The sequence below is a fragment of the Trachemys scripta genome, chromosome 11 (assembly GCF_013100865.1).
Source record: "Trachemys scripta elegans isolate TJP31775 chromosome 11, CAS_Tse_1.0, whole genome shotgun sequence".
NCBI classification, from domain to species: domain Eukaryota; kingdom Metazoa; phylum Chordata; order Testudines; family Emydidae; genus Trachemys; species Trachemys scripta.
In genome coordinates, this window is record NC_048308.1 from 53149351 (window position 1) to 53165250 (window position 15900).

Here is a 15900-nt window from a genome sequence, read left to right on the forward strand (position 1 = left end):
TAGGTCCCAACTGGTGACCCTGTGCCCGGGGCTCTACGCCCAGGGCTGAGGTCCTGGCTGCCAGCCTGCTTCCCGGCTGCTGGCCCTGTGCCTGGGACCCCACACCCGGCCCTCCATTTCCAGGGTCCCAGCTGTTAGCCCCACAGCTGGACTCTGCTGCTGGCCCCACACACAGGGTCCCGGCTGTGGGTCCCATGCCTGGGGCTCTGTTCCTGGCCCCGTGCCTGCCCCCAGCCTTTTCCCTTTACCCCTGTACAGGTCCCCCTCTTCCCCAAGATTGGCACTGCTCCCAGCCCCAGCTGGGGGCATCGCAGACAGGGGTAAGGGGGTTGGCTTTCAGCACCCCCACTATTAAAAGGGTTCTGGTGCCACTGATGGTTAGTTACCTTATGCCAGGGGTAGGCAACCTTTCAGAAGTTCACTGTAATTTAAGGTTTTGCGTGCCGGTAATACATTTTAACGTTTTTAGAAGGTCTCTCTCTATAAATGTATATTATATAAATAAACTATTGTTGTATTTAAAGTAAATAAGGTTTTTAAAATATTTAAGAAGCTTCATTTAAAATAAAATTAAAATGCAGATCTTATCAGTCTAGTGTGATCCTTGCCCTCGCTTTTCCTTGCTGAGTTTTCCAAGGTGGGCTACAGCAGGGGGTGACTGAAGAGCGCTGGGTCAAGGCCAGGAGCAGAGCCCCGGGCTGGCTGCCGGTACCCCAGGCTGGCAGTGGGCTGAGCGGGGCCGGCAGCCGGAACCCCAAACAAGCAGCGGGATGAGCCACTCAGCCCACCGCCGGCTCCGCTCAGTCTGCTGCTGATCTGGGGTTCCAGCAGGGGTGAAAGTAACTCAAATTCCTTTCAGGTACTGTCGTATTGCAACCCCCTTCGGGGGGAGGAGCTCAGGGGCTGGGCATGTGTGGGTGTGGCGGGGGAGCACTCAGTGCAGGGGGTTGGGATGCGGGGGCTTAGGGCAGGGGGTGGGGATGTGGATGATGCAGGAGTCAGGGCTGGGAGCATGGGGGGTGCAGGAGTCAGGGTTGGGTGGCATGAGGGGCTCAGGGCAGGGGGTTGGGGTGTGTGTGTAGGGGGGAAGTCCTGGGGGGGGCGGGGGGCTTGGGGCTGGCCTGGGACAGTCCCAGTTGCAGCCAGGTTACCTGGATGGTGGATGGGTCCCTGCCCCACGCTATTCCTGTTCCTGCCAAGGGAGCTGTGGGCCAGCTGTGTGGGAGCACTGCATCTGCAGGCAAATGGGGAGCGGCAGCAGAAGACCCCCTGGCCTGCCGCTCCCTTCCCCTTCCCCCTGAGGGGCCGCAGGGACGGCACATGCCTGCACTGCCCTGGTATCCAGCCACAGTGGCGAGAGAGGGGCAGCAGGACAGACTGGGACGCGGACACTCCAAGGCACCTCCCTCTGACCCCTTTCACTTGCCTGACTGCCTGCTGCTTAGTCCGGTGCACAGGGCCGCCAGCGCCAGCCTGCAGGAGAGTTCCGGCAGCCAGCAGGACCCCAGCTGGGAGTCCGGCTGCCGGAACCTAGAAGTGAAAGTAAGGCAGAGCGTGCATGGGGCTGAGCCGGGCCGGCGTGCCATTAAAAATCAGCTCGCGTGCCACCTTTGCAGTTAATCACAGGTGTTGCTTAGGAAATAGGTTTTACTTCAGATTCCACCCAAGCAACACCTACTCTCCAGAGAACTATAAAAGGAACTCTTGGGCCTGATCCTGTTCTTTCAGATCTACTTAAGCTTCGTCAGAGGAAGTTTGAGTCACAAGACTGAGGTCTCCAGCTCCAGTGTGGGATATTGGAAATTGGACTATAACCTATGGAACTGATTCTGAAAGAACTTTTTGCAACTCTGAAGCTCACCATCTCTACTATGAAACTGACCTAAGAACTTTATTCATATCTGTATGTATAATGATCTTTTAACTTACGCTTGCTCTCTTTTCTTTTTTAAGACATTTTAGTTTAGGTAATAAGACGTGGCTCTAAGAGTGTATTTGGGTAAGATCTGAAATATTCATTGACCTGGTGGGTAATGTGTCCAATCCTTTGGGATTGGTAGAATTTTTTATATAATGAACAAAATTTTCAGTAATCCTTATCATATTTGACTTGACTGTCTGGGGAGGAGCCCAAGGCAGGGTGGCTTTAAGGGAACTGTATTTCTGACTTCTGGGTAACCAGTAAGGAATTGTAGAAGCTGTTTTGTTGCTGGCTTGGTGAATAAGTATTAGAATAGCCACCAGTTTGGGGGATCATCTGCCCCATTCTTTGCAATTTGCCCTGATTGAGCAATCTCAGCCTGGCCCCCTGGAGCCCCAGTCACAGATGCAAAGCAGAAGGGAATTAGGTAGTGGAAAACAGATAGGGACCACATTTCTTGAAGAACCTCCAGTTACTCTACAGGAAGTAACTTTCTCTTCTTCTTCGAGTGCTGATCCCTGTGTATATTCCATTGTGGGTGACTGAGAAGCAGTGCTCAAGTAGGAGGCGGCTGCAAGAATGGAAGCAGCAGAGCCATTTGAAGAACAACCATTCCAAAGGATGCATCAGTGGAGGAGTCCTATGTTAGAGCAACATGCCTCAGGTCAGTAGACGGAACTCCACATAGCTGCTTTGCAAATGTCAAGTAGAGGTACTTCTTAAAGTTATGCCATTGACGTCCCTTGTACTCTCACCCCAAAAGGGGAGGAAGATGCGACAACTGATAACAGGGTAAGATACAGCCTGAGATCCATTTTAGAGATCCTCCAAGAGGATAGACCCTGACCACGGACTCTGCTATAGTGATAAACCACCTGGGAGATTTTCTGACTGGCTTTGTCCTTTGTAGATAAAAGGCTAAGGCTTGTCTTATGCCAAGGGAATGAAGTCTCCTCTCCTTTTCAGATGCATGTGGTTTTGGAACAAAACACAGGTAAGAGGATTTACAGATTTAGGTCAAATTCAAAAAGAACGTTGGGGGTGAACTTAGGATGTAAACACAATAAAACTGTCTCTGTGGAATATGATGTAAGGCAGATCCCACCATCAGTACTCCAAGCTGACCCACCCTCCTGGCTGAGGTGATGGCTATGAGGAATGCAACCTTAATAGATGGGAGAGACATGGAACATCTGGTAGCTAGCGGTCTGAAGAACAAGATTTAAGTCCCATTGAGAGAAGGTTTTCTTACTGCCAGAAAAGTTCTAACTAGGCCATTCCAGAACCTGGTAGTGAGCGGGTAAGCAAAAATTGAGTGACCATGTGATTGCTGGCAGGTGAACCCATAAAGAATTGATGGAAAGACCAGCCGTTTTGAGGGAAAGAATCAGGTGAATACCAGTTGGTTAAGTAACATTTCCTAGTAGAATCCTTTCAACTTCTAGTAAGGATATTTTGCATCATTTCAGAGTATGAATGTTCTAGAGTTAATGGCCACCCAAAACTACCCCGAGCTAGAGTGGTTGGAGGTTGAGATGCTTGATTCTGCCCTTCCCCTTTGTCAGGTGATTGGAAAAGGAATGAGTGTTGATCAGTGACCAAGAGGACGTATATAGGAGACTCGGGAACCAAAACTGTATGAGCCAGTTGGGGGCAAGGAGGATGATTGGGGATCTGGCAAAGCAAAGATGTCATCAGGTGGGATGTAAGACTCTGCTCTCCCTGGAGTGTGAGGAAGTCCTATCAGCCTAGACCAACAGAGCAGACATAGTTTGTGCCTCAGTTGCGTGAGGTAGAGCCAGTACAGCTGCTGATTGAAGCTCGCAATGGCTGCCTTTTGGTGGTACTGTTGGTTTCCAGAGTTTAGGCTTAGTTGGTATTAGTGGCACCATTGCTGCCAGAGCATGGTCTGGTACCGACTTATGGGCTTTTTGTCAAGATTTAGGACGTTCTAAGTCTTCATGGGAGGAGCAGGAAGATTTGTTCAACTTAGGCAGGGCTGTATCTGACTTCTTTGAAGTAGATTTAGAGGAGAATTTGTTCTTGTGTTTATGAGAGTGCTCCCTGCCCTCGTGACAAGTTCCCATTGGGGGATCTGTATGGGTAGATTTCCTCACTGCTAAGTCAGACCTTGCATAAGGAGGCACACACTCTTCGCTGAGTCAGCCCAATATATGGGGGGATACACTGGCCTGGGTCCAAGTGTGGCTTCATGGCCTTCTCCATTAAGTGCTTCTTAAGGTATGACTAGGGAAAGAGCAGCAGATATCACACCTTGCTGCAACCTGAGCTTCCACAAGGCAGTACAAGCAGCATTGATGGTTGTCACTGACTTGGAAGGAGCATGTGCAAGAAACCAATTTTGAAGCCTAGAGTCCTGGCCATAGTCCAGTACCCATATCAAGATGTGTATGTGGGGATGAGGGTGCAGGGTGGAATTCCCCATGATGGAGAATCTATCAAACTGTAAAACTTAGCTAAAACTAATGGATAAAATTCTAAAAACTATTTACAAAATATATACATATGTTTTTACAGGTTGAAGAATAAAGGAAGACTAAGCTTCTGACACTGCAGGTTCCAACCCAAGCCATGCAGCGGTAAAAAGGAACTAGAGAGGTGGTTGGTCCGCTCCGCCCTTTATCTCCTCAGTTGGAGGAACAAGCAGAGCAAGGGTACATGTGCAGATGAACAAACACTGCTTTCAAAATTCTCTGATTCCGGACACATGGAGCGCAAAGTGCACCAACAGTGGGATACACATCAGGACCAGCACTCAAAGAATAATGTTGTTTTCTTGGAATTATTCTCAGCCACATGGATCTACTATGGAAGGATGGTTTTCACTAGAACCTTTAGATTGACACTGAGAGTAAGACATCCTTCTCCGCACTCAGTCCACTGGGCAAAAGGTTTGGAGTGTTGTAAAGGTGCATTAAAAGACCCAGCTCTGGTTGGAAGAGGATTCCCCTAGCACAGACACTGTGGAAGATTGCCCTCCAAGAGCCCTTGTGCAATTCCTGGCATAGTAAGAGTGTGTATTGGAGGCAGAGCCACTGCCTGTAGTACTACAGAAATTAGAGCACAGCTGTGGCCCATAGAGTGAGTGCTGTCATTTAGACTGACCCCCAGGCAGGGTTCCCTCTAATTTTTCCTACCCATGTGCAGAATGAATTTTGTTATGTGTAACAATATGGAGGTGATGGGTCACCTCCATACTGGTACACACAACAAAATTAATGTGGTGGGGGTGGGGCCAAGGGATTTGGAGTGTGGGAGTGGGCTCAGGGCTGGGGCAGAGGGTTGGGTGCAGGGGATGCGGGTTCTGGGGTGGGGCTGGGGATGAGGGGTTTGGGGTGCAGGAGGGTGCTCCAGGGCTACGGCAGGGAGAGAGGACTCCCCCCAGCTCTCTCTCCCTGCAGCAGCACCTGGGCTGGGGGGGGAGGGGAAGAATGCCTCGCCCCTCCGCGGCAGCTCTGGGGCTGCAGGAGAGGTGCCCCTCCACTGGCCCTAGCAGGTCCGGGCCGGGCCGGGGGAAGGGTGCCCTGGCTGCGGTTGGGGCCGTCCTGTGGTGCCCCAGCTGCGGCAGGCCCGGGCTACAGCAGGGTTGGGGCCAGGAGAAGGGCACCCCAGCCGTGGCAGGTTGGGGGCTGAGCTAGGCGGCTTCCCTGACCACCTGCGTGGTGCTAAATAGGCTGTGGCCACGCAGCTTACAGGGAACTTAACCCACAGGGTTATATAAGTTATGTATGGGACCTCTTTCTTTCCAGCACCAGAGCAGCTGGGGAGAGCAAAAGGGTGGCATAAAGCCACCTTAGCCCTCACTACCTCCCTTGGGGTGCAAGTTAAAGGTGCACCACAGAATCTCAGTGTCTGTTTCTAGTCTCTGAAAGAATAGATATCTACGTGAATATATCAAAACAATTACATGGCAAGTATGCAGTTTTGCTGAGGAAGCAAGCAGGAAGAAGCAGAATCTTTTTAATTTGTCATTTGTTGATTCAGAATATTATTTTGTTTATGAATTTTTAAATGGCTAGTGAGAAATGTTTGATTTTATACCTCCAGAGCATATAAGTGTTATAGTTCACTAGATTATGTTATAGCTGTCCACACACGGAATGAAAATAAAAGAATGCCTTGATTTTGAAACTAAATGTTTTAAGAAATTTCAGATGCTACAAAATTACACAACTTTTAATTCAGTAACAACGTGAAATCTGACAATTAATAGCTATGCAGCATATTCAAATTTCCTTTGAAGGCAGACATGGTTTGTTTTTGTTAGTCTGAATACCTGGTCAACATGTAAATACGTAAAGTTAGCTTTACCTGTGCAGTAAGAGTGTCAAGAGCAGACAGAGCACTTTCCAGAATCGGCAAGGCTTGTGCCAAATCAGCATCACATTCATCTTTGATTGCTTTTGCAGCCATAGCTTGTTCATTCGCCACAGCTTCATCAGCTTTCACTATTTTTTCAGTTTTAGCTACTTCCAAGGACTCCTTTTCAATAACCAACATCATCTCATCAACTTGTTTGCTAGCTTCCTTTAGCTGAGGCTGTAGGGCTTCCAGCTCATACTGCATTGAAGCCACCTGTGATGCAGCAGAATTCAGTTTCTCCAAGCCAACTTCATATCTTCTTTTCATTTTCATCACCTCACTAAAAGTAACATTAAGCAGTGCTTAATTTTACAGACATTTTTATAAATATATTGTCAATTTTTCTTAGTCCTATTTCTCAAATTTCTAATTTCACACCATTCTTAAAATTCAAACACCATGTGCCATCTTGTTGTATTTGCCCATCAGATGGTGCAATATAGTACTTGTGTCTGAGTCTCATTTGCCCTCAGACTCTTTTACACTACTTCAGTAATGTACAAGCACCTTAAAGGTACGAAAAATGACAAGTGAGTGATCAAGGCTGGATTTACTGTATGAACAGATGAGGAGGCAGGGTGACAAGTTAAAAAACAAGAGTGGGAAAGTAGATGGGTGCAGAGTTACGAAGGCCCTTAGGGATGAGAAGTTGGGATGTGATGGAGGAGGTACTAGTAGAAGGACACAGAAGGGGGTTACATGATCAGGAATATTATTTTAATATCTATGTTTTATATGGAACTGAGGGGAGTAATCTGCGCATCAAGAAAGTCAGAGAGGAGGAGGTTGAACTAGTCAAGAGGAAATAATGAGGTTCTGGACAAGTAGGAACTGAAACTTCCAATTCTTTTCACTAAGACATGAAAGAGTCTTCTGATGGTAATGACTTTCAGTCACTACTGACCTAGACATACTGGTGACCTAGAGGAATATCCCTAGATTCTGCATGACTATACTAAGTCCCTGAGCCCTTTTATTTTCCCTCAGAGCTTACATACAGTTGCAGAGAGCTAAAACTCCACCCATCATGAAGGAAGGGAGTGTCTTTATACAGCAACTCAGTGTTATTCAGTGGTATTCACCCTGGAGAACAGGTGTAACTTCTAGGGTCTGGGACTGCATCAGAAGAAAAAAAACCTGATATTTTAAAGTATCAATAGGCATCAACTTAATAATGAATATTAGAACTGGCCTAATGCGATACAAGATATAAACTGGGTCTAACTGGCTCTTTAGTCCACTGAATGCAGATGTATCCAAGAAATGGCAATCTGAGTATACTTAACTTTTTTATTAGATTAGCTACACAAACTAATTATATGTAGAAAATACTATTTTAAGGGAACTTTGGGCTCCCCTAGCAAAATGCATGTTATATATCCTTACGTGCGTTTCTTTTCCAGTAAGGTTTTGAAAGTGGAGATTAATTCCAAGTATGAGGTAGGTGTAACATAGTTGTGCCTTTGAAGCTCACTATGGAACAGGTCAGACAAAACAATGGTAGAAGTGTGAAAGCTTTTACACATATCAATACAGCCGTCACGTGTTGCCTCTGACATTTCAATATCTTCCAAGAAGCGAGAGGCAACAGCTTGCAATGCATCTTCAGGCCATGTCTAAATTTAAAATAAACATAATATTACTTCATCTATCGTACAAATAGGTATTACATAGAGAGTTTTTCATTTCTACATTCACATAAAAAAGGAAAACCTAATATAGAACAATTCTAGTTTTCTGAAAGCCCTTCCCTCAATATGAAAATTCAGAAAAACGGGGCTCCAAATAAGTAGGGTGAATGCAATGCAGGGTACACTGTGTTGCCATAAAGATCTGACCAACCTTTGATTAAATGGAAGTCAGATAATTGGGGCTTTATTGTGAAAAATGAAAAGACTCAAATTCTGCCTTTGGGCATGATGGGCAACTGCCATTAAAGTCAGAGTTGCCAGTGCTCAACCAAGGGCAAATTTTCCCTCAATTCGTCCAATAAGCAAAAGCACAATATGTTACCAATTTGTTAGAATTTTATTAGAATAAACACTTATATGCTCTCTTTGCATAAACTTTCCATATAAAGAATGGCTATAACATTGTCTAATGAAAGCTTATTTTGGGGGGGGGGAATCCTGAATTTTGTTTAAACATCAAAATTTACTGCAGAGAACAACTGCTTCGTTGTTTCTATAAAAAGTAAAACTGTCTTTTAAAAACATATTTAGTTTAACATTTATTTCCAAAACTTGTAAAGATGGATATAAGGCAAATAAATAGAATTCAAATGTAAACTGGGGTACAGAAGAACTCTGAAATACTGTTGCACTTTGAAAAGTGACTCCATAGAAGTGTCATTGTGGGATTCTTGGTTAATTGTTTTTCACTGATTTCCGTATTATCAACACTAAGTTTACAAGTAAAAAATTGTCTTTTTTCAAACTGCTAACACTACAAATTCAATTTGGGCCCTGCAAGTCCATTTGGGTTCTTTCCTTCTTGAATATTATTGTCTATAATAAAGATTTTGCTAGTCAAATTGGGCTCTCATTAAATCCCATTTTTTTCAAATTACCTCTTTGCAACCTTTAATGGGTTTCCAGAGGTGTCACCAACTGGAGCTTGTAAACAAAGTAAACAATATTGCTGAGAATGCACAAGAAGGAATAATACTCTCTTAGTAGTTTTAACTCTTCATGGCTAAAAGGTGTAAAAAGTAGTAAAATCTTATTTTAATTACTACAGTCAAAAGATACGACTGACACACAGGGAGACGGCTTATTGAGTAAAGAGCTGTCATGTTTACAGTCACTTTTCAGAACAGAATCATACTTAAAACAGAAACCAACAATTGCAAAATTGCACAAGAAAATGCACATAATACTAATACATTCAATTATTAGACTGAAATACGAAAACATATGCATTACACAAACACATGTCTTGCTTTCTGAGTATATTGAAGTTGGATACTAAGATTTATTTTTAATTTCATTATCCTCATGAGAAAACTAAACTTTTATTTTTTATAGAGGGCCCAGTGCTTACCTAGCAAAATGAAGAATCTCAGAGGAACTTACCATGCTGATATCAATCAGTGCTTACACTTTTTGCTCTACAGATTGTGGAAGAAGGATGTGTGAATGATCACACACTGTTTATACCTCACTTGTATCTGTGTACATAGAATTTACAGAATTTTCTATTGCTCCAAACCCGAAAAGACTAACTGATATGATTAACTTTATACATGAGTTGTTCCATTGATTACTCACATAGAAAAAGTTAAGCGTGTGTGCAAGTAAGTCTTTTCAGGATTGTGGCCTATATGTGCATGCATCCTGCAGTCACAAGTTAAAGAGATGTAAATACTAAAAAGTATTTTGATGTGAATATTTAACAATATGTTTTCAGTGGCAGATCTGCAAGACAAAGTTACAACAATCAATTCTGGATTACAACTCTGATTCTTTGCTTCTTAGAACACAGTAGGTCATAAATGAAGCATTTTGAGTTTGTCAGTGTCCAGCACAGCACTCATTAAAAACATATTCAGCAATTTGTTTTTGTTGGTTTGCTTTCTAATATTACACATTTAAAAAAATTATTCATATCAAAATATCAGTAAGCATTTGACAGAATTTCATACATTCCAAAATTTATAAACCACTTCTCAGATGTTAATATGTGATTTATCAATTGACTGCAGGCTGGCAAAATTAATAATAATGATTTCAACGTAAGTGCACTCATCACTGTAATTGCTCTGTTCCTTACCAACAGTAAGACTCTGTGCTGGTAAATAGGATTCTGCAAAAAGGTCTATATATCTACGTGTGTAAATAACTGGTGCTAAAAACTGGAAAATAAAGAAATATCTTCATTTTTATCCACACTTAAATTTAACTGTAGTAAACATCCTGAGTAGCTTTTTAATTACTCACCAAACTGAATCCATTATTTAATTAATTTTAAATTGTTTTTCACCCCTTCAAAAGATACTTTGAAAGATAATTTGCCACTAAACTTTCTCTGGGATTCAGGGTGAAAGAATCCTCCACCTCCAAAGAAAAACAGGATTTTGATATTTTTGAAAGATTAGTCAAAAGCTGCCTAGAATTTACCATTCCTCTCCCTTTGAGCTGTCAGGTGTGTTACTATAACCCAAGGACTGGAGAAACTTCAGAAGGCTGCAGATCTTCAAAGTTGGTGAAAGGGCAGGATCAGGCTAGGGAGCTGTGGAATATGAAAGATGGGAGCTTATTTGCACGAGCTCTCTCCCTTCTCTAGCTAGCTTGGAACTCCCTCACATGTTCTCAAGAAGAGGCAGGAAACAAAAGCTGTATCTAGCCAGCCCTTCCCTCTCCTTCAACCCTTTTTGGGGGAGCAAAATCCTTTGCTCCAGAAGGGACTTGGTGGGGGAACAGAGAGGCTCAGTAGTTGTATAACTCCCTTTTCTCTTTCCTCCAAATGCCACAAAAGGGCTACCATGTCAGGGAGTAGGGATACCAGCAGCAGCCCCACCTGGAGCAGTAAAGAGGAAGAAGGTAGATCGAAGCTCAGGCAGACTGTTTCCACAAGCAGTTAAATGGGCTGCTGCTCTTGCTGTCCACTCCCTGCCTGCTGGAACCATGGCATGTTTTTATGGAGTGTGAATGTTTGTTCACAGCCCCCTCCAAACAGATAAACAAGCATGTGAGAAGGGAGCTTTACGTGGCCTCATCCTATTTATCTCTTCGGGGATGGGTACTGGTGCTGCCCCTTGACTACTGGTCTTCTGAGAAACACACATGGCTGTCCTACTCTCTCTACCCCCATTTCTGCTGGATTTTAAGGGCAGCAGAACACACAGCCTTAATGATGAACACAGCCAGATGATCCATTGCTGTGAGGAAGTTCTAGAGTCTTCTCTCAAATGTCATTAGAATGAGGTAGGTTTTATTTCTCAGAGGGGAACTATGGGAAACCTTCAAATTCTTCCCTTTGTATATATGTACAGATAGATTTTTTTAAAAATATACCTTTGCTGGTTATGTTGCCCTGGATTTGAGGGATTTGTGTCTCTAGAATGTGATCAAGCAACTTGCAACTATATTATATGCATTCAGCTACCATGAATTAATAAAATAGTTAAGGGTTAATTGGAAAGCAGGCTTTTAGATGCAAGATGAAAACTATTTGGCAGTTTCTGCTAATCAGTATTGGAGGATGGGAGAAAAAAGTAAATAACTGAGAATGAAAGAAGATAAGTGGATGAAAACCTTGAGTCTAGACGCCTCTGATATTAGAAGCTTATTGAAAGTTAGAAAAAGTGATGCTCCAGTAGGGGTCATTATGACCTATGTTTTTTCTAGAAGTTAGCTATAAAAAGTTTAGATAATAGAGTGTACTTTGGAACAGTCCTCTGAAGCCATCTTGAGAGATGTTTTTCCTGACACCTTTTCTCCCCGGTGGGTGAACAACTGGCCACTGTGAACCCACTGTTAATTACTCAATACCATGTGTAGCAGGGTGGTCACCCGCTCCTGCTTTAAAAGGCTTAAAACAGCCCTGGGGAGAGGGCTGTGGCTGGGAGAAAGCAGCCTCGACTGATTGGGGAAACAGCCACAGCTGTGGCCATGCCGCAATCAGGCCACAGCTAGCCCTACAAAAAGCCAGTGAGCCAGGAGCTGGCAGAGACTTTATCTAGCTTTGAGAGGGAGGGACCTGGCTGCAGGGATCTGAGAGAAGGTACCTGGAGTGGAACAGGGCTGGAGGAAGGCCAAGGGAGCTGTGGAGCTCTGGCCTGTAAATCCCGCAGGCTGCAGCCTAGTGGAAGGCAAACTAGGTACTGCGGTTTCAGGGGGCAGACGACGGGTAGGCAGAGGCAGCAGGTCCAAACCCCCTTTGCCTATGATTAGTGGTATTTACACTGCAGTCTGCCCCAGTGAGCGGGGGCTAGATGGTGACTGGCAGTAGCCCATGATGAGGCAAGGTGGGGATAGAGGTTTGGGGGTTCCCTGGGTAGGGAGACCCTGAGACTGTGGGGGTATTGCCAGGGGGCAGCACCCCAAAGACAAGGGGCACTGGGTCCTGGGAGGGACACGGGGGCCAGCAGAAGCAGGACACCGGCCTGCAGAGGGTGCTCCGGAGGCTGGAAACGCTAATTCCCTGAGACAACCAGCAGGAGGCGCCGCAGGGGTGAGTCCTGCCCCGCTACACCGTTCCAGATGTTAGGTAAATATCTGGGATGTTCTAAACCTATGGCACTTATGTCTGTGTGTGTTTAAATCTAATAAACTGCAGATTTAGATAGACCACGCTTACTTGCATGAATCTTTTATCAGATGGAATTGCTGTGTTCCCACTGATTTATTCCTGACACTGCCTGGAGTGAAATAGTTAAGTTACCACTATTGGGGGTTCTGAAAGCCCTGGGTAACAGTTCTGGATCAGTATTCACGTTGCACTCCCCATCAGTACCTGGCCCAAGCCAGGGAAGCTAATGATCCAACCAAATTTGGTGATGAATCCCAGTCATGTGCCACCTGAGGCACATTGCGCATACGCTAAGAAGACTGATTATAACTTACCCTCTTCTCTTTAAAATGAGGCACAGAGATACAGCAATGCATTTTAAGGGTTTAAGTCTGAATTTCCTAACTTGTGTGATCAAATTTAAGTCTGAATTTCCTAACTTGTGTGATCAAATTTTGAACCTTACTGTTAGTATAATGTAAGTATTTTGTACATAACATATAGATAGATTATAGTAGTTTGCAAGTTAGTAGGGCTGAAGGTTATGCTTGGGCCTGGGAGATTTCTATACTAGTTCTTGCCAATCCATACCAGACCCAATTTTTGGGGGGTACCTGGCAAATCATCACTGAGATTTTGCAAGCTGAGTATATTGGATAGTTCATTCTCTAATTTCTACTGTACTGTGTTTACTCAGATATTAATCTTAGTGATTGTGACAATCTTGCCCTTATTTACACCCTGTGCAACCCCTCTGAAATCAGTAGGGCAGAGTACCATCATATAATTCTAAATCCAGAAAACATTTTAACTGTTCTCTAACAGATTTAAAGAGCCAATTACTTGACATGAAAAGAACTGAGGCCATATTTCGAATAATGCATTTGCGGTGTTTCCATCAGAAAATGTGTACACAGTAAATAACTCTACCTGAAACCAGTCAAGCGTGCAGCAGTTAACAAGAGCTGGAAATTTTCGAAGGCGATTACGAAAAGCATCTCCAATGGGACTCATTGCCAATACCACATGGAGCTGGTCTCGGCAGCGATCAATGAACATGTTAAAAAGAGCTATGGGGCTACCATCAGTTTGCTTTGTTTTATCTCGCTGGCGGTCTATCTGACGCATTCGTTCACAAATTTCTTGTTTCTCATCTAGTGCAAAGAGGTTTGGTACCTCCCCCGCATTTAGTAAGTTGTTAATGTCTTCTAAAAATGACTCCTTCTTTATCTGAGAATCAGTGAATAAGAAAACTCCTTGCATCTCACCCTCAGTAGATTTCCTTAGGATGACTTTTAAGTCTTCATGCCACTCATTGTTACCGTAGCTCTTAGATATTTCAACCTGAAAAAGTGTATAATCAGCCATATGTGCGGCTAATCGAGTGAGGGACTGCCTGCCACTGCCTCCGACACCAACCAGAAGGGCATGGCTGCGAGGTTGTTTCAGGATCCGTGAAATTCTACAGACGTGTTCAATAGCAAATCGGAACAAGACAAGTTGCATAGGTTTTTTACTCATGTTATTAAATTCTTCCAAGTGGCTCTCTACAACTAATCTCAATGTGTCCACATCATTGATCTCCCTGTAGTTGGTGTCCTCTCGTTTGGGGTCATGAAAGTCACAAAACATCAGGCTACGTAAGTCATCCTCTTCTACCTTGCCATCAAAATTGAAGTCCAGGCTCTGGAAAAGTTCGTGAAAGTCTTCATTTAAATGACTTTTCACTACTTCTTGGATATACCCAACAAGCCAGGCTCGATCTGCATTATCCACTAAGCGATCATAGTACACTCTAAGAACCTGCATAATAAATAATAATATAATAGTTTTAGTAGTGGATGCTAGCATTCTGTTCATTTTATACTGACATTAATCAAAGTGAAACATATATATATACACACACACATGCACACATATGAAAAAATGGCTTCAAAGTGAAAATTCCCTTAAATTCCAGTACAATGAAAATTAAAATAAATGTTCAGAAGCAACTGGAACAGTTGATCCTTTTTATCTTCTAAATGGAAGCTAAGCTCCATATGGGAAAATAACATTTCTCACATACTGTATGCATACTTTAAATATATTAATTGTATTTTGATGACATTTTGTAAAGAGTGGCAGGTGTCACTATCCTTACTTTTATGTAAAGTCAGAATAAATGAAAGACCAGACTCGGTACATTTTTGCTTTTTCTTCCTGTTTCTAAACAGATGAGTTAACGCCACTCCCCTAATCAGTTAGCTTGTGATGTTATCTTTAGGAGAGAGGTAGTCACAGTTGCTGAAGTCTTGGGAGTTCCTACCGAAGGGGACCCACAGGGAGAGAGGAACAAGACCATGTTCTTTCCCCACCCAACCTTCCAATGACCCTCGCCCACTGCTGGCTCTCTCTCCACTGACTCTTTGTTCTGCCATTGGGAGGGAGAGGAGAGGAGAGGAAATGGAGCTGGGTGCACTGTGTGATCACTTATGGCAGGAGATGTAGTCTGGATAATTGTGAATGGAAGGAAAGGAGCCCACAATCCATTAAGATGTGGTTCATACTTCAAACAAGTTGGAGAACCTCTGCCTGTAAAGTATGCATAATTAAAATCCCATTGCTAGCTAGCAAAAAAGTCACACCTTATGACTATGGCATCATTACATCGCTATTAGTCATAGCTCTTATATCATGGATATGATATAAGATAATTCAACTAAATTATATTACTAAAGAAAAATAAATGTCTAAATCCAACTTTGGATCTTCAATTATTTATTATAAATATCATATACAATTTATTACTAATATGAGATTTACCTCGTGAACCCAAAGACGTTTTATCATTCCTACAGATTCTGTTGTTTCAGGTCTTGACAGACAAACACCTTGAATAACACGGGAGAAATCACGGAGGTTGAACAAGTAGTGAGATTTGGCTGGAGTGGGCAGCAGATTCTTCATAGCTTCTTTATACACTGCCATGGTAGCGTTAATAATTTGTGGAGTCAAGTCTAAATATTCGGATGTGAAGTTAAAACTGACAAATAAAAGAAGGTGCTAAGAATAAAATGATTTTCACAGTTCCATCATACTAAAAATATATACTTAAATACTGATTCACTTCTCAATGCCAATTTTAAGTCTCAAGATGATACTTTCTTATAGACAACCTTATAAATTCCACTGCTCTTGCTGGATTAATGGAGTTTCCAATCAAGTCAGGTTGTGAATTAAAACTAATAATTGTAGAAAATATTGAGGATTCAACCACTTTCTTTTTCTTCTTCTTTTTATTAGCGTGGTGCTGAATGCACCATTATAATCAGGGCTTTCCCAATTTTACAGTACATCTTGCTGTTTCAAATAGCACCTAACTG

The 15900-nt window shown here is 43.3% G+C and overlaps 1 protein-coding gene across 1 annotated transcript in view; it reads right to left on the reverse strand.

Moving 5' to 3' along the window:
• DNAH7 (dynein axonemal heavy chain 7) overlaps nt 1-15900 on the reverse strand; it is a 227691-nt gene that overhangs the window by 64174 nt on the left and 147617 nt on the right. Inside the window, exons 39-42 of the mRNA XM_034786290.1 lie at nt 15341-15560; nt 13466-14338; nt 7691-7920; nt 6254-6584 (exon numbers count right to left, since the gene is read on the reverse strand). Of these exons, the coding sequence (XP_034642181.1) occupies nt 6254-6584; nt 7691-7920; nt 13466-14338; nt 15341-15560 (1654 nt within the window). The remainder of the gene's footprint in view (nt 1-6253; nt 6585-7690; nt 7921-13465; nt 14339-15340; nt 15561-15900) is intronic.